Source organism: Nannobrachium achirus (genome assembly GCF_963921795.1).
Source record: "Nannobrachium achirus genome assembly, chromosome: 18".
NCBI classification, from domain to species: domain Eukaryota; kingdom Metazoa; phylum Chordata; class Actinopteri; order Myctophiformes; family Myctophidae; genus Nannobrachium; species Nannobrachium achirus.
The window spans coordinates 27,767,821-27,793,654 of record NC_137825.1 but is presented as its reverse complement, the minus strand read 5'-3'; the positions used below and the strand labels follow the sequence as shown (position 1 = coordinate 27,793,654).

The 25,834-nt window shown below is 41.7% G+C and overlaps 1 protein-coding gene across 1 annotated transcript; it reads left to right on the top strand.

The window, feature by feature from the left end:
- The first annotated feature begins 928 nt into the window (after positions 1 to 928).
- Positions 929 to 24,036, top strand: daglb (diacylglycerol lipase, beta). The gene is made up of 15 exons (XM_080747065.1): positions 929 to 1,354; positions 2,292 to 2,443; positions 3,736 to 3,910; positions 4,260 to 4,527; positions 12,716 to 12,838; positions 12,979 to 13,106; positions 13,529 to 13,655; positions 14,434 to 14,517; positions 14,844 to 14,921; positions 15,177 to 15,257; positions 15,637 to 15,764; positions 18,327 to 18,395; positions 21,586 to 21,658; positions 22,027 to 22,280; positions 22,467 to 24,036. Exons 1-15 carry the CDS (start codon positions 1,260 to 1,262, stop codon positions 22,660 to 22,662), a joined length of 2,031 nt encoding a protein of 676 aa, XP_080603191.1. The 5' UTR covers positions 929 to 1,259; the 3' UTR covers positions 22,663 to 24,036.
- Positions 24,037 to 25,834: the final 1,798 nt, after the last annotated feature.

Genomic DNA, 25,834 nt, shown 5'->3' with positions numbered 1-25,834 from the left:
AAAAACCTAGTTTGACACATGTTACTTAAGCTGATCTTTGTGTATGTTTTTCCTGTAGGCTATAGTAAAGTGAATGGGACCCCAACTTTCAGCAGCTGTCAAAAATTCCCCTAAGAGATAATTGAATTTCAAACTTTGTTTGATGTGTGACTAGACACCCTTGTAAACACATTGGTGAAGAGAGACATTTCTCGCTATGGAATTTATTCACAGATTTGAAATTATTCCGATAATATTCCCTGACTAATAGGGCAGTGGTTCTTTTGTTATATGAGATACTTAAAGTGTGGTTCCTGTGGAAATAAGCCTCGGCTTTCTAGGATCTCCTTTTAGTTGACCTTGTACCAGTGATTTGTACTGTCATGAAACTGTACTTTTTTCTATTGCAAACTTCTAATACATTCTTCAATCAATCAATCAAACTTTTTTCCAGGCCGAGACCCAAAATAAATCTTTGTCCTGGCTCCTGGGACCCAAACGGGCAAACGTTTGCTTTTCCCGGGACCCAAACTAGTGAAAACAGCAGATCTACAAGTTCACAACGGTCGTTTCACGATGCATTGTGAGCTTGTAGATGAGCTATTTTCACTTACTTCTTAAACATTTGTTTTCAAATTCAGGTGATTTCTTATTTATCATTTAATCAATGAAATCTTTAATTTTGGGGGATTCCCCCCCCCCCCCCTTTTATAGCCTATGTTTTGACATAATGTAGGGAAAAAATGAAGGGACCCATAAAGGTGTTCTAGGGTCAAACCAGGGTCAAACAAGGTTACTCAACAACAGATTTCCCCCCAAGACGCGTCTTGGCTGAAGCGGAACCGAAACTAACCTACGTTTTTGTTTTCCACGAGCATGTTGACTCAGCGGACACCACTGCGAGCAAAACAAAAACAACAGCTGAGGTTTTGTATAATGTTTGTGTAATTTCTGACATAGAGGGATAATAAATAGCAGAATAAGCAGGCGTCAAGACTCAGCAGCCGGAACCATAGCTTGTATTTCTTAATATGTAATGTCAAATAACAACTTTAGCGTTGGACAGTGTAGCTTACATTAGCCTAAGAAGCTACATGAGGCAACCAGACAACGCCTGTGTGAAGATGTACAGTAAATGTTGACGTGTCTGTCAAGTCATGCATTGTGTTAGCTGGCTTGCTGTGTGGTTTTTGCTCAAGACAGTTTGACGGCCTGTAGCCAACGTGAAGTGAATCACCCAATTTTGACGTTGGGTTGGACAGTCCGAGTCCGATCTCAACATGCCTGGGATGGTGGTGTTCGGTCGGCGATGGGGAATCGCCAGTGATGATCTTGTGTTCCCCGGCGCATTTGAACTGTTCTTCCGTATACTTTGGTGGGTATTTTTTCCCCCTCTCTCTCCAAGACTTAATATACGTGTTAATTTAATGAATCGAAGATTGAGGCAAATAACACATAATGTTATTTATTATATTATTTATGTATGGTTTAAAAATCAAAGTAGCCTAGACATAGACATTATAGGCCTATATATTTTTTTTTTAAATAAGAGATTAAGACTAAGAGATTAAAATACTGAGGGATAAAGGGAAGGAATTATGACCATGCATGTCATACATTGAAGAATACAATATATAATCAAAGGCTACAATACAATTTAGGCATAATCCAGAGGGGTTACAGTAAGCAAGGACAACACAAGCCACAAGGTAACACATCAAATGCATAGAAATGGTAATCTAGGATCATAGGTAAACCAAGACCTACTATCAGTCTAAACCAGGGGTTTTCAACTGATTGTGAACCAGGGACCACTGCCCTGACTAAAGAATCAACCAGGGGACCACTGTTGTTTTGGGTGGGGATATGGGCTAAGATTAGTGTTTTCGGTAACACTCGTCATGCATCCCATGTCTATAATGCACTATAATCGGCTCATAGCACTGTATGATTATACTTCTAAGAACTAAAATAAACGTGGCCTTTTATAAGGTTTCTCAACCAATTGTCCATTGGACACGTTCTTAAATAATGACTGAAATATTATGCTAGTGAGCAGAGCGTTTTTGAGTGATTGAGTGTTTTTGAGAATGTCTCTTACTTTATCCAGCCTATTCTATCTTTATCCAGCCTATTCTATAATAAACTCATATTAGCTGATATGCTGATTTGTAACTTATGTGTGAGTGAGCAGACATGGACACTTTTCCTAGATAACTACAGCAATCTAGTACACTTCCCCTTCTCCCTTTTCTGTGGAAGTACTTGACCTCCTCCTACTTCCCAGTAACTGATTATTCTCTTTCTTTCAGGTGGATCGGAACCTTCATTCTGTACACTATTCACAAGGGCAAATTTGGTTGTCCTGGTGGAGGAGTTCTTCACAGCTATCTGGTTGTCCTGTTGGTTCTGCTGGCGCTCATCATCCTGTCGATATGTGCTATTGTGTATGTCAGCGCTCAAGGTACCCTTTTTGATTTTTAAGCTATTAATCATTGACAACTTGTACAAAAATCTGCATATGTGGCGATGCGTCTCCTAATCCTAATATGAGCAGAGAAAGTGCCAGTGGTTCTCAAATTTGGAAGTTCAGCAAAAATGTGTTTATACAGCATCACAATCATTTTAACCACTTTATCCATATTTTATAGGTTGACTATTCAAAAATAGCAGATATGCAAGATCACAGTGAGTCACTTTGTGCCAGGTTGCAAGCTTGTACATCTGCTATTTTTGAACATTTTTGAAATATCTTGAAAGAGTTTGAAGTTTTTGTAATAATTTAGCTATTTTTTATTATTATATTACTATTTTCTCTGATGCGGCTACATACATACATTTGGGGGTCCTTAACATGAAAAAGTTTGAGAACCACTGCAAGCGACAGCGAGGGGGACAAGTGAAGCAAAGGAGGATTTGAAGGCTCTCTGTTAGGGCTGTCACAATTATTACATAATCGTCTAATCGCGATTATTTTACATAATCGCGATTATTTTTCATAATCGTCATAATCGTTTCCATGTTAAAAAAATAGGAAAAAAGTCAAACATAGTGGAAATAGCAGATCTACAAGCTCACAACGCGTCGCATCGCGACGCGTTGTGAGCTTGTAGATCGGCTATTTCCACTATCAAAGTTATTTTTTAAGTAGTAAGTTGTCAAATATGTCAGTAATTTCTTTGTATATTTAGGTTATGTGTCATATCTACCATGTACAACTTCAAAGCCTAAAAGCCAAACAGAAATGTAATTATCAACGACAAAAACACAATTAAATCGTTAATCGCCAATTATTTGAGTGACAATTAATCGTCATGTAAAATGTCATATCGTGACAGCCCTACTCTCTGTCACACAATGAAATGCTTTTAGGGCTGTCACGATTATGACATTTTACATGGCGATTAATTGTCACTCAAATAATTGCGATTAACAATTTAATTGTGTTTTTGTCGTTGACAATTACATTTCTGTTTGGCTTTTAGGCTTTGAAGTTGCACATGGTAGATATGACACATAACCTAAACATACAAAGAAATTACTGACATGTTTGACAACTTTATACTTAAAAAAGAACATTGATAGTGGAAATAGCCGATCTACAAGCTAAGCTATAGCTATTTCCACTATTTTTGACTTTTTTCAACATGGAAACGATTATGACGATTATGAAAAATAATTGCGATTATGTCAAATAATCACGATTAGAGGATTATGTAATAATTGTGACATCCCTAATTGCTGTGTCTTCTCCAGGTACCATTACTAACCCTGGCCCACGGCGCTCCATCCCTGCACTGGTGTATGTTCGAGCTCTGCTGTACATCCCTGAGCTGGTGTGGGCCTGTCTGGGGGCCATCTGGGTGTCTGATGACAGCCAGGGCTGTGAGCCTGCTGCAGTGGGTGCTGTCATTGCAGCAGTGGTTGCTAGGTGGGATGATGATCTGAATCTTTTGGGACACAGTCACACATATGCACATTACTTTTTGAATTCTTATGTTTTATGAAAATAATAACAATGTGTCATTATTTCCTGCTTTGTATTCTCTGTGATATGGACAATGATCATTGAATTCCATAGAAATTGCCTGATTTTGCCACAATTTTGACATATGTCAAATTGTTTTTAATTATAGTGTCCAAAACATAATTGTCAGGTGCATTTATTTCACAATTTCCATCAGTTGCCTTCGTGGTCCCTAAATTTTGCGTTTAGGGACATCGCTCTGATCGATAGCGCTTTGATCAAGTGCTTTTGTTTTTGTCCCCCCTCCCCTCAGCTGGATCCTGCTGCTCTTTACAGGGGTGGGTGTGGTGTTTGTGTTCGACCCAATGGGGAGTCCCCGTCAGCAGCCTGCTGCCGTGGAGCAGCTTGGGGTGCGAGATCTGGAGAGCAGCGAAGGCTCCCAGTTCCTGTCAACAGCCCGTTCATTGGCCATCAAAGTGTGGGAGAGCAGGCTGCGGTTGCTGTGCTGCTGCCTGCCGCAAGACGAAAGTCACAGAGCTGCATTCAACAGCATTGCGCAGCTTGTCAGCGGGTTTTTCTCAGTAAGGGCGTATTCGTTTGTATTTTACCTTTCTTTACATCTTTATGTTTTTTTTTGTTATCAATTATTTTTATTTTCCATAACATGAAATTAGAGACATACATATGAATAGAACAAGAAAAAGTAAATGCAGAAAAATGCAATTAACAGACAAACAACACAAACAATAGCAAAACAAGAAAAGGAAAAGAAAACCCACCCACCCCCTTTCCCCGGACCAACACGGAATGTACAATAGTGCATGCCTGTGCTAGGCTGTTACCACTATATAGTGATTTCTTGAATCATAGCCTTAAGCTTATCTGCAATGTCCGACCACATATTAATGTTTTCTTCTTTTGCTCCGTGTAACCTTGCTATCGACTGCTCTAAATATACTATATCTAGAAAGGTCAAGGCCCACTGGCGGAACGTTAACGTATGAGGAGGTTTCCACCGCGTAGCTACCATCTTCTTCGCCGCCGTTAATCCAGCAAAGAAGATGCGCTTGCGTATATTGTTTAGTTGCAACTGTGAGACGTCATTTAATAAGAATAAAGAAGGAGAAGATATGATATTAATACTAAAAATAGTTGAAAGTTTGGAGGCAACCATATTCCAGAATGACGACACATTTGGGCATTCCCAAACCATGTGAAGGAAGGTACCAATACTATTTGAGGCGCAGAGAGTGCAGTTGGGATTATTCAAAATCCTCATAGCACATAGTCTGCGGGGAGTTAAATAAGTCCGATGAACAAAATTTAAATGAATTTGTTGATGGTCTGGATTTCTAGAAGATAGCCTAATGTTAGACCATACTGTGTCCCAACAAAAGTCAGGGTCCAAATTTGGTACATCATTCCTCCAAACAGTATCAACAGATAGGGGCCCATAACTACAGTCTAATAAAAAACCATAGAGGGTGGAAACCAAACCTCTTGTTCTGTTACCATCACAGATAAACTCATGGAAGGGGTGCAATCTAAGGGGAGCTTGCCATGGGACCCCGTAGGTCCTCATGGACGTTCTCAGTTGGAAGTAGAAAAAAAGGGTATTTCCAGGCAGATTGAAGATGTCACACAAATCTCGAAAAGGTCGTAAACCATTTCTATCAAATAAGTCCCCTAATGTACGAATCCCCTTAGCCCTCCACCTTGGAAAGCGAATGGGGCGATCCTCGATTAAAAGTCTTTGATTATTGAACACTGGGGAAAATAAGTTCCATTTACAATCAATCTTACACATCTTTTCAGCTGCCCTCCATACTGCCACTAAATGAGAAATGATAGGTCCAAAGCGAACTTTGCATTGATGTGTAGTTATGTTTGAATAGATAAGATCTCTCAATTCAACAGGCTGCACTAAACTCTCCTCAAGCTCTCTCCAAGAAACCTTATTTGCTGGGTTAAACCAATTTAAAAGGGGGCGGAGCGTGAAGGCCCAATAATAAAATTTAAAGTTGGGCAATGAAAGGCCGCCATCATCTCTAGCACGTTGTAATAGAGAAAGTTTAAGACGAGGGCGTTTCCCTTTCCACACAAACTTAGATATCGAAGAGTGAAGCTTATTCCAGTATTGCGGCGGTGGTGGCAAAGGGAGCATAGAGCTTACAAAGTTAACCCTAGGAAGAACATTCATCTTTATGATTGAAACTCGAGCTTGGAGAGAGTTGGGCAAAGATGACCATCTATCTAAATCAAGACAAATCTTATTTAGAGTGTCACCATAGTTGTTCTTAACAATAGCCTGAAGAGAGGGGAAAATATCTATGCCAAGATATTTGAATTGGCTTACTACTGGGATTATGGGCGGCAGGATAGCAGATCTCATCTGATCATTTAGAGGTAGAAGGGCTGACTTCGTCCAATTAATTTTGTAGCCGGAAATGGAACTGAACTGATCAAAAATTTGAAGGACGTGAGTAATTGACTGTGGTGCATTCTCAATGAACAGTAGAATATCATCAGCATATAGGGAAATGCGATGCTGTGTGTTGTTAATCGAAACAGGAGTAATATCTGCAGACTGACGCACTGTCTGAGCCAAGGGTTCGAGTGAAAGTGCGAAAAGGAGAGGACTAAGGGGACAACCCTGCCTTGAAGATCTGCCAATCGTGAATAGCGGCGAACAGATCTTACCGGTTAGGACCATCGCTGACGGATTAGAATAAAGTACTTTAACAAAATGTATGAATGAAGCACCAAATCCCATTTTATCTAGTACAGCCCACAGGTAAGACCATTCCAGACGATCAAATGCTTTCAACGCATCGAGCGACAACACTGCGGCGGGGGTCCTCAGCTCCTTAGCCCTATCGATGATATGCAATAGTCGTCTAGCATTATCAGAGGCTAGTCTAGTTCCTATGAAACCTGTCTGATCACAGTGTACTAAGGTGGTCATAAAACCCTGCAAGCGACGCGCAAGCACCTTAGCAAAAACTTTTAGATCAGAATTCAAAAGTGAAAGCGGTCTATAGCTTGCGCAATCTGTGGGATCCTTGTTCTTCTTCAACAATAATGATATAATAGCTACATTCACATCCCTGGAGAAAGAGCCACTTTCAATTGCATATCGAAACATGTCTAGCATCAGCTGACCTAGATCTTCCCAAAAGATGGCATAAAGTTCAGGGGGTATCCCATCCAAACCAGGCGACTTGCCCCTACGCATTGCGAGCACAGCTTCCTGTAATTCCGCCAGATGGAGCGGTCTATCTAAGGCTTCCGCATCCGCCTCGCTAAGGGTTGGTAACTGTATGTTGGATAAAAAATCATTGCATACTGCATCATCGTGAATGACCTCGGAGGTGTAGAGCTCATCATAAAAAGCACGAAACGTGGCATTGACCTCTTTGGGTTCTGTAACCATGGCTCCCGTTGTTGATTTGACACTAACAATATCAGCAAAATGCTCATTGGATCTAAGACGTAAAGCCAGTAAGTGACTGGGTCTTGCACTATTAAAATAGTAGTTTTGCCTTGTGCGTTTCATTTGAAATTCTGAGCGGCGCTTGAGAATGGAGTTAATTTCTTTCTTAACTAGCTCTCTCTGGGTTGCTGTACTAACATCAAAGTTATTTTGGAGAGAATTATCCAAAGTAGAAAACCGAGATTCCAATTCCACCAGTTTGGCTGACCTTAATTTTCTCTGAGTGGACGCATAGAGGGTTGTATTACTCCTGATAAAGCCTTTAATTGCATCCCAAAGAATTCTGGGATCCTCAACTGAACCTGTATTGATATTTATAAATTCGCGCAAACCAGTTTGAAACTGAGCTACAAATGCCGCATCGCGCAGCAGTGTGGTGTTAAACCGCCATCTAGGAGCTCTATCTATAACCTGTTTCAGTGAAGCAACACACAGCACCGCCTTGTGATCCGAGAGTGACATTGGGAGCAACTCTACCTTGGCAATTTTATGAAACAAGCTAACAGGGGCAAAAACGTAATCGATCCTAGAGAATGAAGCATGCCTACCCGACAGAAAAGAAAAATCTCTAACCGTTGGGTTCATTAAACGCCAGATGTCGAGTAAGCCAGTTGAGTTTGCCCAAGCACGTAGTTCTGCAGACGCTAGTGCTTGTTCTCTGCTTTCTACCCCAGTGGATCTATCTAGGTTATGTTGCCATGTTGCATTGAAGTCAGCACCAACAATGATTTTGAAATCCGTCAGTTCCAATAAGGTTTTAGTTAGTAATTTGTAAAACTCTTTGTCTAAAACATTTGGAGCATACACAGAGACTAGTGCTAGCATTTTACCCTCCAAGCGGATTTTAGCAACAGCTATCCTCCCGTCACTGTCAGACCAATCACCCAAAAAATCCAACCTAAGGTTACGTCTAGCCAATATGGCTACTCCCTTGGTTTTGGAAGAAGCAGCTGAAAAGGCTAAAACACGATAATGTTTATTAGCCAATCGGTTGGAATGCTCTTTTAAAAGATGAGACTCCTGTATAAATGCAAAGTCAATTGATTTAGATCGCAAAACCCCCAAAATGCTGGTTCGCTTATGCGGTATATTCGCTCCCCTTACATTGAAACTTAGAAATTTATATTCTGTCATAATTGTGGTTCAAACCATACGCACAGCAAGCACAGTAGAACATTTTAGAATTTCCTAGTTGGTCCCTCACAACAAACCTTCCCCACAGAAAAACAAAACAACCCCAAAAGGAACAGAAAGGAAAAAGCAACATCAAACGAACATAAAAAAACACATAACATTGAAGCTTGAGGGGGAAAACCCCATTAGCATCAGAGTGCACAAAAACAGTTCCCCACCCCATCAACCTATTAGTCAACCTTCATTTCACTCTGTCAGAGAGTGCAAACAAGTAACTGCCCAAAAGTAACCATACATTGCCCTCTGGTGATTATGTAAATATATAACAGATCACCAAAGTAAAAACAACAACAACAAAAAAAGTGCCTTCTTGTGGCTGAATAGCTCTCAAACATTCCATCCGCTCAAATTATGATCAATCTCCCCACTTCATATCACTTAAATAAATGAGAATGGTATGTTAACATTTCTAGTAAAGAAGGGGGAGAGAAAAAAGAAAAGAATAAAGGGAAAAAAAATGAGGGGACTATAACAACTGTAATAATAATAATCAGTCCAGCATTAGGCCCACCTAGAATGTGATAAAGCCCTATAAGCCACGTTAATGCAAATAACCAAACACTTGTGACAGATAAGTGGAAATAAGGCTGTCACCACGACAAGGCAATAATATAATATTAATAATAAAAATAAATAAAAAGGAAATCAGTGTATATGATATAAAAAATATATGCACTTATATATGTAGTTAGAAATAGAAATTAAAAGCACATCCGGGGGGCCATATGCAGCAAAGCACACACAGTGTTAATGCATACTGCGCCACATACAGCCCCCCCCATGCATCCATGTATACAAACCACAATTACTAATTAGAAGGGGGAAAAAAAGAAAGAAAAGAAAAGTCTGTATACATAAGTATTTACATAAAACACAGTTATGTATGATCAGGAAACCATATACAACACAGCACACATAATGCATACTGCGCCATATACAGCTCCCTGTACATGCCCAAAAGGCCAGTGCAAACTTAGATAAATGTCAATCATATTAGTTAAGTCTGTTTCCGTCTTAAACAGTAAACTACCATACTTCAAACAGTGAACCTACCCAATCACGACTACAAAATAAATATCCCAATACAGAGCTCCCCTCTCCCCCCATCAAGAAATTAACATTTTAGAAGACAACAAGTAAAGTAGGTAAATAACTACCCCCCCCCCCCCCCCCCCCCCCAGACAGCGGATCCACAAGCACGTAGAGCCAACGCGCCACGAGATCGTACATCCGCCAGCTATTGAGATTAGAAAAAAAAAGGAAAAAAAAGAACGAGTCAATGAGCCAGGGAGAGAGAGAGAGAGAGGAGAAGCAGAGATAGGTAGAGAGACATAGAGAAAGGGCGGGAGAGCGAGTGGTCTCTGGAACCGCGGAGCCTTCACAATTTAGACCATATTATTTATATCTGTTTCACCTTAAACAGTAGGCTACATTACTCAATACAAAGGCCAAAGCCCAGTCTCGCCCTCCTACCCGAGAAAGTAGCGTTTTAGGAGGCATAAACGAACCATAAACTAACAACCAACATAGCCGCCATTACCTAACAGAAAGAGAGAGAGAGAGAGAGAGAGAGACACACACACACACACACAGCGAGAGAGAGAGCCATAGAGAGAGAGAGAGAGAGAGAGAGAGAGAGAGAGAGAGGGAAAGCCGAGATAGATAGAGAGACATAGAGGGAAGACGAGAGAGAGAGCAGGCTCCGTCTGAACCGCGACACGGAACCCGTTAGACAAAGCTTAACAGAGAGAGATAAAACCCTCTAGACCTATATAGTAAGCAGCACAACGCTCAATAAGAGCAAAGAAAAGGAATACAATAATAACAAGAACAATGTCCATTATATTCAAACAAAAAAGACAGTGAATTATGCTTATAGCTTTAGCAGCCCTAAATCCTCTCTCCTTGCGGTAACCTAAATTAAAACGAGTAACACCCATCTGCTTACAGATCTTGTTAAAAAATAAAATATATCTTATTCTTCGATACAAATAAAATAGGTATTATGAAACGAAACACTTGAAAACACAACGTCAAGTCAGATGATGAGTCCAAAACAATAAGTAGGCTTACATTAACAACTCACCCTTTGGGGAGGAGGAGGAGGAGAGAGTGAGGAAAGAAAGACGCTGCGTAAAAGTCATCTCCAAAGTCCCAGCCAGCTTACCAACAGTCCATTAAAGGCAAAAGGATATCACATCGGCAGAATGTGTTTGAAAGCACGCGATCACGAAAGCAAAAGTGTCCCTGGTAAAAGTTAGTTCTCTGTAACTGTCGTCTCATCATCCCGCGTAGCTAGAGTCTCGTCCGCAGCACCTGGAGTCTTGAACTTATCCTTGCAAAAGGCCAGAGCTTCCTTGGGTGAGTTGAAAGTAGAAGTCGCCTCATCCACGGTTATCCAGAATTTGCTCGGGTGCCTTATTCCGTATTTCACTCCTTCCGCGGTGATGGAACGTAGGAATTCCTTTACTGGCCCGAAAGCTGCCCTTCTCTTTGATGTTTCAGCAGACCAGTCGGGGAAAATATACACCTTTTTGCCATTGTATGTCAGTTGGCCTGCTTTCCTGGAGAGCTGGAGTATGCGTTCCTTTACCCGGAAAAAATGGATCCTTGCCAGGAAAGCCCTTGGCTTATCAGAACGTGGATTGCCGGTCCGATGAGCACGATCCACCTCCGGGGGGGAGTCGGGAAACTCGTCGGGGAATGTTTTCTGCAAAAAAGACTGGATAAAGGCCACTGGGTCAGCCTTTTCTAGACCAGGAGAGATCCCAATCACTCTTATGTTGTTCCTACGACTCCGGTCTTCTGCTATGACGAGCTTCTCCTCCAGATTAGCACATCTTCTCTCCAATTCAGTGATACACATCTGCAAACTGTCCATGGAGGAACCAAAGTTCTCAATGGCCTCCCCATGTTCAGCCACGGTCGTGTTCAGCGTGGCGACTGCAGGACGCAGCTCCTTTCCGAAGTCATCAATCTTCTTCAGTAATTTCTTCTCCAAGCCAAGCATCATGGGTTGAATAAAACCATCCATAAACTCTTTCAGTGATTCCTTGAGGACCTCGCGCAGCATGCTCTTTGTAACCGGAGCGTCAGCGTCGCCCTGCATTGCGCCGGCCATGTTGTCAGCGTTTGCGGTCGGAGACCTGGTACTCCTCGACCTCGTGTTAATCGTATTCGGCATGAAACACGAAACAACTGCAAAAACAGACGCTCACCAGTGTTTTGGGCGTTTAAAGTCTCAAAAGAACTATAAAGGCAGTAAAAAATGGGCTTAAAAAATGTGAAAACTATGCACCTCCACAGAGCTCAACAAACGCGTCCTACTCGGTCGCCATCTTGTCGGAACTCCCTCACATCTTTATGTTAATGTGTTTGATTTAAAAAAAAAAAATCTTATCTTATCCCCTCAAAGTTGAATAATCCAACTTGTCAGTTTAGTCTTATTCGACCAAGATCTTGTTTGTTGATTAGTGTTTTTTTTTTATATACTTTTTTCCATGCAGAATTATCATTCTATTATCATCTAACTACAAATAACAAATTACATCTAAATATCGCCCTTTAATTCTAATAGACCTAAGACCAGAAGCCATTGTGAAATAAACATTATGATGTTCAGTTCTTGATATCATCAACCTGAAAGGGCTGATCCCTGCCAGATTGTGTGTTGTGGCAAACACAATTTGACAGATTTGTTGGTTAAATAAACTACTAATTTAGGCAGCAAAATCCTATGACTATTAATCATCAGTCATTAGGCTGGGTTAGTTATGTTACTGCTGCAGGGTTTACTGGTGCAATGTCAAGATAGGTACAACTGTGTGTGTGTGTGTGTGTGTGTGTGTGTTGTGTGTGTGTGTGTGTGTGTGTGTGTGTGTGTGTGTGTGTGTGTGTGTGTGTGTGTGTGTGTGTGTGTGTGTGTGTGTGTGTGTGTGTGTGTGTGTGTGTGTGTGTCTCTGTCTGTCTGTCTGTCTGTCTGTCTGTCTGTCTGTCTGTCTGTCTGTCTGTCTGTCTGTCTGTCTGTCTGTCTGTCTGTCTGTCTGTCTGTCTGTCTGCGTGCGTGCGTGCGTGTTTTGCAGGACACAGACCTGGTTCCCAGTGACATAGCAGCTGGTTTGGCTCTACTCCACCAGGAGCAGGATAAGGTGGAACAGTGCAGAGATCCAGACAATCTTCTTGCTCACAGCCCTTCCTCTCCTATCGTGAGTATTTGAGTCAGTTTTTAGGCATGTGGACAGATATTCAAGCTGATCTCTGGACAATAAGTGAGTCAAAAGAATTGTTGAGGGCCTTGTAATTCAAGAAGAGCATAAAGGATTTTAACTGTTGTAACTGTTTATAGGAAGAAGATTTGGAGATAGAGTTAGAGAAGGCAGCCCACTGTATGAAGTTTGCTGGAGCAGCCTATGGTTGGCCCCTGTACATCTACTCCAACCCTCTCACTGGACCCTGCAAACTCACTAGAGACTGGTAAGGTTCCTCTGAAGACATTCTGTTGAGGGTGTCACTAATCTGACATATAATCATGATATTCAAGAATTCTGAAAGCATAGAATAAAAACATCAGTGTACGGTGATCTAACTCACAAATTATATAAATTGTTTTGCACTTTGAAACAGTTAGAACGTTTGTTACTCCTTGAATTGACGCTTGAATTCATAGCAACTGACTTCTTAATTTGTTTCAGTTCTAGGAAATCAATAGATACGGCAATGTACAGCATAGTTACAGCGTTACACAGCATGTTTTTAATTTACATTTTATTTAGCTGGTTAATTTTGTCAAAATGTAGGACTACATGCATGCAGACTCAAAGCAAATACTCTGAGACTGTGTCTTGATCTACTCCATTCTTGTGTGTGTGTGTGCGTGCGTGCGTGCTGGCGCGCAGCTGTAGGACCCGAGCAGCTGAGTATGATATTGTAGGTGGGGACCACCTTGGCTGTCATTTCAGTTCCATGCTGCACAGCACTGGTCTGCAATACAGAGATTTCATCTATGTCAGCTTGCACAACCAGGTAGTAGAAGTCTCTGTGTCCCCCCGTCTTCCAGCTACATAAATGTTTCCCTTTTATCTTCTTTCTTTCTAATACTTCTCTTGACAACAGTCTGATTGAGACTGTCCTGTAATCTTAGGCCATGGCTACACGGAGCTGGATATTTCTGAAGCTAGACATTTTTTTGTGCTGTTGGGGCTTGGAGCCACATGAAGCAGGATATTTCGGCCGCGAAGCTGGATATTTTTTAAACCGGATAAATAAGTGAAGACATTGAAAAATATCCGATTCACTGGATCCGTGTAGACATGGAATCCAGATATCTCTGAAGACTTTGCTGTGTGTGTGCTTGTTAGACCTAGATATCTTTGTCGTGTGGACCTAGATATTTTTCTATGTGGATATCTGAAAAATCGGTATATATGAAATATCCAGCTCCGTGTGGACCTAGATATTTTTCTATGTGGATATCTGAAAATCCGGGATATATGAAATATCCAGCTCCGTGTAGCCATGGCCTTAGCTATTTGACAGCCTGTCCATTAATCACGTACAGAATACACATAAAGTGTATTCTGTATTCTGGTCATGGTCCACCTGTACCTGCCTGCCCCCTCCTTTTTTTGCTATTAAGTTAATGATCTTTAATGCAAAATGCCAATATGGCTGCTGTGTGAATTTAGTCAATGGATCACTGAGGCTGCTGGCTAGCCAACAGTGGAGGCACATGCCCCATACACTAGGGTTCATATGGTTGATGCTGATTATTGAATGGAATTGTTTTTAACATTTGTCGTAGATCTACGAGATCCCGTTCTTTGTGGCCCTGGATCATAAGAGAGAAGCCATACTGGTTGCTGTTAGAGGAACACTGTCACTCAGGGTGAGTTACAAAGCAATGGTTAATAGTTGGATTTTTTTCCATTTGTTTTTATGTTTCATTGTCAGGGACAGACACTCGCAGATAAAATAGTGTTTAATAGTCTTTGAGGATTTGTCAAAAAGCACATTTATGTGGAATGGTAGATAGTTTTAGTATTGGTATCCTTGGTATAATCCGCAGTATTATAGTGTACTATGATCTAGAAAGGTTTTACAACTTCCTGTATATCCATGTGTCTCTCATTATGAAGTAGCTAAAGTTTGCTTTCCGTTGGACAGTGTACTCTGCTCAATTTATCAATGTGTCTCCCGTCATGTGTGATGCAGGACGTCCTGACGGACCTGTCCGCTGAATGTGAGAACCTGCCAGTGGACGGCGTGTCGGGTACCTGCTATGCTCACAAGGTGAACCAACCTGCCGCTGCATTTGTACCCATCTGTCTTTGTGTTTTGCAAAAGGCTTTTATCATATTGTTGCTGTCGGGCAGAAACATAGTGAAAATAGCAGATCTACAAGCATGATGCGTTGTGAGCTTGTAGATTTGCTATTTAAAAAAAAATAATAACAAAAGGGACGGTTTTGGACTCAAGGTCTCCACCCGACAGCAACAATATGAAACACCAGATCCCCAGAGGGTAATGTTGTCTCTACTCTTTCAGGGCATGTCTCAGGCAGCGACGTATATCTACAAAAAACTGGTCAATGATGGCATCCTGAACCAAGCTTTCTCCATTGCACCGGTAAGACTTGACTACACCATAGAATCCTCAGTGTCTGTTGAATTATCTATTTTCTAACTCTGAGAGTGTACTAATGTCCCAAGATTAATGGTTGATGGTTAGTTTTTAAAATTAACTCTTTAATAACCACTTTAATCTTGGCAAATATGTTAAGATCAGTAAAGATATTTGGGACTTTGGGTAGAAAGAAAAAAGAAGGGGACCAAGTACAGACCTCTGGGAGACCCTGATCAACAAAATTATATACAGTTTTAAGTGGTTAACAATCTGACTGTGAAACAGTTAACAGTTGTATTCTCTGTAGATAAAAAAAAAAAGGGGGGAGACAGCTAATAAACAATTGGTCATAATTATGGATTGTATGCGTGTGTGTTTCTAGGAATATAAGCTGGTCCTCACCGGCCACAGTCTGGGGGGAGGTACAGCCTCCCTGCTGGCCATACTGTTGCGCAATTCTTTCCCCACGCTGCGGTGCTACTCCTTCTCGCCACCAGGGGGCCTTATGAGGTAAGAAAGGAATATGCTGGGACTTAAGGATATTTCACTTTCAAACATGTCTGGGGTAATTTTAGAGGATTTTAAGTTGCTTGATTCAAGTATTTAGGTATTCGATATATTCATTCTACCAGACACTTCCTGTACAAACCCATTGTAACCCCATTCATCGAAATCATCTGTCCTTAGTTTAGTAGGACAATATCAGTCACCATTACCATAGACAGGCTATTTAGACGAATCTATAATGATTAAAGATGCCAGGTATTTATTAATTCAGGTCGGTAGACCTTGCCAGTGGTTCTCCTCATTCATTTTACCTTATTTTGAAGACCCACTGCTTCTAACGTCCACCTTCTTTCACCCAACAATGAAAATACCGATTGACGGAAGGAACTGGTTAGGCCCCAACCAGGCTAGGTGGCCTTCCAAGCACAACCTGCTTGTGAGGAGGAGAGAGAGAGAGCGCTGATCCTGAAATAAAAGTTTTAAGTTAGAATTGTTTTGTATAGGAAGTGTCTGATAAAAAAAAAATATATAAAATGTCTACATATAATGATTCAAGCCACTTAAAAACTGTCTGAGGTGCTCATAAAAGCCTGAGTAGATGTTAAATGACCCCAAACATGTTTAAAAGTGAGAGATCCCTTTAAACAGCATGTTTGCACTTCAAATGTGTGCAGTTGGCATTGTCACAGCCTGAGTTAAATTCCCAACTCTGCTATTAAACTGCACAGTCACTGTGAACTGCAGGGGAGTATAACCGTAATGCTTAATGAGATCAGGACTGACACAGATCTCCATAAACGTCCATTAATTTATTTGTGGATACATTTTCCCCATTGATTTGAATGGGGAAAATTCAAATGGTAAGACGGAATTCATTTGTGTGACCCGTGTCATGGTAACCACACTTGCAATTTCCAATTGCATCTTTCTATTTGATATTGGACTACACTGAACACCTATTTTCATTATAATGTAATATTGGACGTGCCTTGCTATGTTAAATAGTTCTTCCACATGTGTTGTATTTAGCTGTGGTCACACCGTCTCCATAGCGTGGATGTGTGTGTATGCGTGTATCCGTGTATGTGTGTCTGTATGTAGCCTGAGTACCGCTAGGTGACCAGAGAGGTGCTGTTGAGCAGCCTTAAAATGTACACACACACACACACACACACACACACACACAGACACAGCCTTGAAATTAATGGACACCACCCCTAGGCCTGGGGCGGTATCGACATTTTGTTACCGCGATTACCGTCTTCCCATTTACCGCCGGTACTGCGGTAATTACCGCACCCCCGTATCTATTAATTAAGGTTCGGCGATAAGCCAAAATATTGCAATCATCTTCCCAAAAGTCGCCTCTCCACAGCCTGACTGCCCGAGTTATACTTCTCCGCACAGCACAGCGGGTCTGGCTTTAAAAGGAGCAGATCTACAAGCTCAGAACCATAGAGTATATCAGATACGCGTCGCGGATGAGACGTGTTTTAGATCTGTGCCCTGTCGGGTTACCATAGTAACATAGGCTCCGTACTTTTCACACAGCTGTGTGTGAACAGGGGCGTCAATTGGGTATGGCAGGGATATGCAGCTGCCTTACAGGCCTGGGTCCAGGGGGGGGGGAGATAAAAGTTAGTTCTAAATGTAAATCCATAAACGTCTCTTTGTCTATCTGTACTGGTTATTATGTTGGTAAATTACAGTAAAATAACTACAAATGCAAAATGTAACAAAATGGTCACTTTAACAAGGTATTATAATTATATTATAGGTATATATAATTATATATTATATGTACTTCTTAAAATAAATATATCATGCCTGTTGCTAAGGTATGGCAACACCAGTCATGTTGCCATACCTTAGCTTTTTCTGAACTGACGCTACTGTGTGTGAACAAACCAGAAGAGAGAGACGGGTAGTCAGGATCGTGTAGGCTACAGTGATTCTGTAAACTCCATAACTCTATGGTAAACTCACGTCTCAAAACGCAGTGATTGAGTGCTGATACAGGTTTTAGTTACAAGAAGAAAAGGTTATAAAATCGCCGACGGGGCTCATCACGCGTCGCGGTTGAAAAAGTAAAATAGTTTCATTTTCGGTTAGTCCACGCGGCCCGCGCTCCGCTCGTAATCCGTATGAATAAAAAAAGAAACAGCCACAACACAAGGTATGTATTAACATACTTGTGTCGTGGATTACAGAGAAAGTTTACTCTGTTCCGTACTCCCCTACGACGCTGCTGCTGCTGCAGACCTGCACAGCAGGGCAGCAGCCACTCGGACAGTCACGAGTGACGTACACTGTATGTGGCTTCCAAACTGTGGTATACGGCCCAGAGCAGAGCGGCATGGAGCGCATGCGGTCCTCGCTTCTCCCCTGTTTTAAAACTCGCTTGTTTTCAATAAAAAAAATATACTATTTTTTGTCTTTTTTGACCGCGGTAAGGACCATGACACCGCGGTAGGCCTCGGTTTACCGCGGTACGGCGGTACGGCGGTTACCGCCCCCAACCCTAACCACCCCTCAGTTTACACTGGTGTGATTTCTTTCTTTCAGTAAAGCCCTGGCTGAATACTCCAAGGACTTTGTGATCTCTGTCGTGCTAGGAAAAGACCTGGTGGCCAGGTACGATATACTTAAATCCATACTGTGTGTGTGTGTGTGAGTGTGTGCGTGCGTGCGTGCGTGCGTTTGTTTGAATCTGCATTACAGGGACAGCTATACATTTCACTTGGCTTATCCACATATTTAACAGGGAGACAGACTGCAATGCGTCCCTTTAACTTCACTGCTTGAGTGTTCAAGTGTGTAAATGTGTATGTGCATGGGTGTCCAAGAAGAGGACTCGAACCCCATTTTGCATGTGACACACTGTCTTTACTAGTACCAGTAAGACTCCCTAATCGGGAGATAAGCGACCGTCAGGTCGCAGCGTGATTTTAGGCCAAAATGTGTAGAAGTGTCCAAAAATGTGTTTGTAAAAATCGGCCTGATGGTGGCGCTATATGGGACAGATCCATGTTGATGAGATGAGTGTAGAACTACTGTGTAGCGATTTGCGTGATTTTAGGGCAAAATCTGTAGGAGCAGTGTCCAAAAATGTGTTTGAAAACATCGGCCTGATGGTGGTGCTATATGGGACAGATCCATTTTGATGACATGAGTGTAGACATACTGTGTATAGATTTGCGTGATTTTAGGGCAAAATGTGTAGGAGCAGTGTCCAAAAATGTGTTTGAAAAAATCGGCCTGATGGTGGCGCTATATGGGACAGATCCATTTTGATGACATGAGTGTAGACATACTGGCCCTCATTTATCAACGTGGTGCAGATCAAAATTTGGGTGTACACCGAAATTTAGGGAAGTCTCGACATTTATCATTTCAACTTGACTTTGACGTTGGCGTAGGGTAGGATCAAATCTCACGTCAAGTCCAGAGGTGGTGTAGGATTCATCCTACACCACTTTGTTCCATTGTAGACGTGCGGAGCAGCATTGTCTAACTATTTGACAGGCAATGGACACATGTATCTACTCGAAAATGTATAGGCCTATCCAACACAATAATAAATAATCCCTTGAAAATATAACATTTTATAAAAGCATATTATTATAGCCACATCATGGACATGCACGCCGATTTTATTTCCAAGTTACAATGACAAGCAATTAAAATCGAGCAATATGGAAGCAATCTACTGTTAAGTGCTTTAACTTTTTTTTTTTTTTTTTTTCGGGACCAGCGCGGCGCCGCTGTGATCTTACATTTTCGTGGACCGTGAGCCTCCAATTTATACAGTGACGCGAGTCCTTTTAAATATGGATAAAACCCGAAGGTCCAAACCTGGCTGTGCCCAGCCCAGCGCACGCACACTGCGGATGATTTATTTGGGGGTCCACGCCACAGCCCACCGGGGAGAAGACCAGCCCGTGCGGGAACGGTACATGATTGCAAGTTCAAGCACTCAAACGCGCATTTTGCTCCTCGCCGAAATTGGTTTAAATTTAGGCCTATATCCAAAACGTAACTGTGGGGTCTCTCAATTTATACAGTAGCTACTGTAGTAGGCCTACACTATGCTGGAGTTAATGATGAAACCCGACATGGTGAGCCCGTGACATTCTTTTCGTGGACCGTGAGGTATAACTATTATACAAGTGTGTCCTATAAGGAGTTATGTATTAAGGATAAAACCCACCCGACGCTTCAAACCTTCAGATTATAACTTCCTCCTTTTCAGTATCTCACTCTCAGTAACATCACATGCACGGCATCCCGTGGTTTCGGCAATCCATGATGATGATCTTGCTTTCTTTTTTTCTTTTTTTTTTGTAACCACTCAAACGCGCACTGCGCCGTCGCCGATATTGGGTTAAATTAATATATTCCATTCGTGACAATGACTGGTGTGGTGTCACTCATGTAGGCTGCAAGCTTACTATACAAAATAAATGGTAATAAGGTTCCACAGTGAACCAAAATGCTGCTGGGCTTGGTGGTGTGTGTGTGCGTGCGTGCGTGCGTGCATGCCTGCATGTGTGCGTGGTCTGTGTGGGACGCGGACATGCGGGAGTGAACTTGAAGCGTGCTTTCCTTTCGTTGTTAGGTCGTATTCAGGTCGTTCTAGTCGTAAAATCGGGGCGTTTCAAGAATAATTAAGGGCGTGTTATTTAAATTTCAGCCTGCGCATTTATCAACGCTGGGATCAAATGTACGCCAGGTGTGTCTGTTTAGGACGTGTTCGTAAATGCCACGCAAACGTTGCCCTACGCAAAATTTGGTGAAAAAAATAGACCATTTTTTACACTCCATTGATAAATGAGGGCCACTGTGTAGCGATTTGCGTGGTTTTAGGGCAAAATGTGTAGGAGCAGTGTCCAAAAATGTGCTTTTAAAAATCGGCCTGAAGGTGGCGCTAAATGGGACATATCCATGTTGATGAGATGAGTGTAGACATACTGTGTAGTGTGTACCGATTTGCGTGATTTTAGGGCAAAAATTGTAGGAGCAGTGTCCAAAAATGTGTTTTGCAAGAATCGGCCTCATGGTGGCCATGTGAGAATTGATGGAAGAGTTGTGGTTTGGCAGGCAAGGAGTCTGTGTGCAAAATTTGGCATGGATCGGGGCAACGGTTGCGGAGATATGAGCAGGGCAAAAGTGTGACATGTGACGGAATTACGGACAGACAGACGGACAGACAGCCGGTGGAGGTTTTGATAGTAAGTGCAACCTGACGGTCGCAACTATGAACCATCAATTAAGATGATGGTGTGTTACAGTGAAGACCAAGGGGGCATTCACAGAATATTGGGGGCCTCTGGAAGCAATGTTCTTTTACTTGAAAAGGGGGACTCTGAGGTGCTGTTGGCGGGCTTAAGGGAGCTTCATATTGGATGGGGGGAGCTGGCACTAATGGACCACTGAACTAAACTAATATTTAGTTTGCGCAGCACAGGAGTTTATGCATGATTATGTGATTGCACCAGCGATCAATTTGCCTTATGGGAGATCATCAGCTTCCTTCATTGGCCAACCCAGCTGACCGGCTTTGTCAATTGGCCAATTGGGGTTTGAGGAGTGCCTTTAGATAGGAGGGAGCATTGCTGTGGCTGTTGTGGATCGCTCAGCTGGTTGTGCATGTGTGGGCTAATATGAAATGCTGTGAAGCTGAGTTTATTATAGACCCTTGGGGTGGTTATATTTGGCTCTGCCCTGCTATCACCACCACATGCAGAGAAAATGAGAGCAACTCAAAGTTATGCCTTACCTTTTCTTCTGCAACATTCTCTCCCATTGTACTCCCTTTAACCAGGCTGAGCATTCCCAATGTGGAGGATTTGAAGAGAAGGATACTTAAAATGGTTTCTAATTGCAATAAGCCCAAGGTGAGAGCTATTCAACACTTTAACCGAGAATACAAATACCAAAGAACAGTAATGTCACAACTGCAAGTGTCATACTGTACGTCGTCACGACAGAAATGGCGTATGTTCAAATGCATCATTTTTCGTCAAACGATAAGAGAAGTAGATTCAGCCTAAATGTCGGTGTGATCCTAGAAGGTATAGGCTACACTCACTTCCACTTGTTTGTGACATCACTGTCCTATCCATGGCATATAATACTACTAAATTTGTTACTAAATATAGTACTGCACATTGTTCAAAAGTTGACGTAACAGTTCCAAGTTCCATTGCAAAAAATGCCTGAATTCTGTTGCCGTAATCTTGACTTGGCCCTCTCTGTGTCCCAGTATCGCATCCTGCTGCAAGGCTGTTGGTACGAGCTGTTTGGAGGAGACCCAGATGATTTCCCCACAGAGATGGACAATAGAAGGGAGGAGGAGCTTAATCAACCACTGCTGGGGGAAGAGTCACTGATGATTCGCCACTCAACCTCCTATCAGAGTCTCGGTTCAGAAGATTCGCCTGCCCACACAGCTGCCCACCTACCGCTCTACCTCCCTGGTCGCATTTTGCACATCACAGAGGACGGACCGCCACGGAGGTTTGTCTGCCATAAAATTGCCCCTCTCTCTCTCACTCTCTCTCTCTCTCTCTCTCTCACACTTGCACTTGGTGAGCTTATAATTGCCTGCAAGGTGTACTTTTCCTGTGAGAGGGTGTGATAAGAACGGGCAGGACATTCTACAGTTTCCTAATCTACTGTTGCTGCTTTTCTCCTTCCTCCCAGATCGTGTTTTTCCCAGGTGAGGTACCGTGCTGAGTGGTCCAGTGAGATGGCGTTCCGGAGCATTTTGATAAGTCCCAGGATGCTTGCGGATCACATGCCCGATGCTGTGCTCCATGCTCTCAGCAGTCTGACCAGCGACAGGCCCTTTTCCCTCTGCCCGTCGTCATTAAGCAGCAGCCACCCTAACGTCATCTAAAGACGTACAACATAGGCCAACTCCTCATGCCGTCTCCTCTGTTCCCTATGATACTCCCTTCCTATTTCAAGCCTATGTCTCTCTATGACTGAGACACTCTGCTGAATTACTCTTCCATGCCTGGTTCAAGATTGTAATTAGGAGGAACAATGGACCAGGCCTCTGTTCCAAGCACCTGATCCCAGCTTTATTTGGCTTTGATCTACCTGCTTTCTTACACCATACACATTCAGAAAATGTCTGATTGTCAGTGGAAGGAATGATGATGTAGAGTTGTGTTCATCTGTGAATGAACCCGTCTCAACAAAGGACTCTAAAGTTGAGTTGCACTAATATTGTTTTATTTAATTTATATATAATCTATTGTCATTTTTAATGTTTTTTTTTAAGTGATTGCATAAACCATCCTCAATTCCCTCATTATTGATTGTGCTCTGTGTTAGATTGAAAGTTAGATTGTGATGCAGTTTTACTGTAAGGTCAGTGTGTACTGTAAGTAGTTTGTGTGACTGCTGGATTGTTGGTAGAAGCTTCCCTTGGTCACTGATAACAGTGGCCATTACTTTGTTCCTCATCTGTGCAAAGGACTTTAGATAAGTCTGCTCCTAGATCTGAGGATAAGGGCATCTTCTACCTCATAATGTGGACTTGACATTACTAGCAGAGGTTCATGTTGTCTTTGTCTCATGTTGAATGTAAGAGACTTCAAGAGAAATCAGGGTGAATAGTGCCTATGCATCACAAGGGAAGAAAAAAATGGTTAAGGCTGCACACACACCAAAGTATGGTCCCCAGCGGATAAACTCTTTTTTGTGCGCAGCTGACTAAAAACGCAGAGAGCGCATTCTGTCCAAAGCCTGTGACGTACCTGTCTCATTTCCAGGACCCTCCCCGTATTCAGCACCGACTCACCCGATTGGACAGAGTGGGAAAACCGGCATTTACGTGGAGAATTTATCTGCTCCAGCATAAACGCAACGTTCACGCTCCACGCAGATATCCTCTACGTTCATGAAACCGCCCATTGAAATGCATTAGCGGAATGGGGATTCCACTCTCATAGGTACTGTACTTTGGTGTGGGTGCAGCCTGAAATGTGTTCTGTACAATAATACATGGACATTGTTTTGCAGTTTTTGTAATGCCAATTACATGGTGCATGATATTTACTTTTTTTTGTTGGCATGGAAACATTTAGTCAAAGATTAAGTAAGATTTACTTAAATGCTACAAGCCCATTTGTGGGAAATGTTTACCTGCCATAGATGTCATTTTATCAAGTTTGAGTGGTATACAAATGTGATGTCTGTATAATTGTCACATCCTGAAAAGAATGAGGGACCTCTTAATGCAAATAAAACATGGTGGATTGCATGCTTCCTCTTTGCTTTGGTCTAAATAAAGTAACAACATATTTTATTAGTGTTGAACACCAACACAGAGCGGCAGTGGCTCAGGCGGCAGAGTGTCCGCTTCCGATTTGATCCACGGCTCCCCCAGTGTTGGTGACCAAGTGTCTCTGAGTAAGACACTTGACCTCCTGGCCTAACAGCTCCAATGAGTAACAGTGGAAAAAGTACTCAAATGTTTTAATTAAGTAAAAGTATCAATACTGGAATGTAGAAATACTGTTAGTAAAAGTCCTGAATTCAAAATTGACTTGAGTAAAAGTACAAAAGTATTGGTATCAAAATGTAATTAGAGTACCAAAAGTATAAAGTACTCATTATGTAGAATGTCACATTTCACACATTTTCAATGTATATAGGGCTTCAGCCCTATATACATTGGAAATGTGACTGAAGTGGTTAATGAAGTGGTTAATGTATGTTTTGTAATAATCAAAATCTACAAAGTAATTAGTAACTAAAGTTTTCATAGAATGAATGGATAGTTTTCTGCCATTCTTTGAATTTTCTGTTTTCATTGTCAACGTGCTACACTTTTGGATGAAAAACGTCACAATTTAGATACTAAAAACTGTTTTATTGCCTTAAAGGAGTAGTTCACCCCCCAAATGACTTTTTTTCTATTGATTAGTCATGCCTTGGAGACTAGAGTTCAATAATATTTTTAGTTTTTTGTCGCATTCCTAAGACAAAAATGTGATAACAATAAATTTATCCCCATTCGTTCCGGAATCAATGGGGGTAAATTTACTCAAATCAAATTTTTGTCAAGCATGTCCCAGTTCTTAAATTAGCTGTTGATTGTGTTCTGGCCTACCAGTGCCATCTAATGGCATAGAAAATAATTGTTTGTGCCACAGTGACACTGCCAGTTACAAAATCTCTGCTCTGCAATACAGTAACAGTATCAATCTGACACTGTCTGCTCTCAGTACAAAATCAACAAGATTGGAAAAGAATAGAACCAGTGCCATTCTCAAATGTAAAGACTAAATATGTATTTGGCTTTAAATCCATTGCACAGTTGCATACTAGTGTTAATTTTTACAGCATGTAGTCTTAGTCTTTAATCACACCATTTAATTAGTCCTGTTTTATGAAATTGTTTAGTCTAGTCAAGTCTTATCGACTAAACATCTAAGAATCTTTTAGACTTGTTATTCCACTTTCCCTCTGCATCCTAAAATAAATATTGGCACTTTGGCTGCAGTGAGTGCGGACGCTTCTTGTCTTTTAAAGACTATTAATGGGATCAACTTTGACCAAAAGAATTCACAGACCTGGTTGGTTGTTTGCAAGTTGGACAAAATGTGGACATATTTTCCCAAATATGTCCGCATAAATACTGACTGGCATCATAGATGTTTGATGTCATAGACCACATGAGACTGACAAAATAAGTCCATATATTGGCATTCCCAGATATGGACTTAATATTGATGACATCAGGGATCTCCATATATGGGCATAAAAGGGACAAGAACGGAATTCATTTGCAACATCATTGTGATGTCAGAACAGGTCAGCTATATCCTTTTTCTGAGCTGGATGATATTGAAGTCATCAGGGATCTCCATAAATGGGCATAAAAGGGACAAGGGACAGAAATTAATTTGCAACATCATTGTTATGTCAGAACAGGTCAGCTATCCTTCTGCTGAGCTGTGATGAGTTGATGTCAGAACAGATCAGCTGAGCGAGGGCACGGAGGCGCAGTCAGTAGCGCTGTTGCCTCACAGATAGAAGAAACCTGGGTTCGATTC

Coding starts and splice junctions, on each gene's coding strand:
- daglb (XM_080747065.1), top strand. CDS start 1,260: ATGCCTGGGATGGTGGTGTTCGGTCGGCGATGGGGAATCGCCAGTGAT. Junction 3,911..4,259: donor ATTGCAGCAGTGGTTGCTAG/GTGGGATGATGA, acceptor CCCTCCCCTCAG/CTGGATCCTGCTGCTCTTTA. Junction 15,765..18,326: donor CCACCAGGGGGCCTTATGAG/GTAAGAAAGGAA, acceptor TCTTTCTTTCAG/TAAAGCCCTGGCTGAATACT.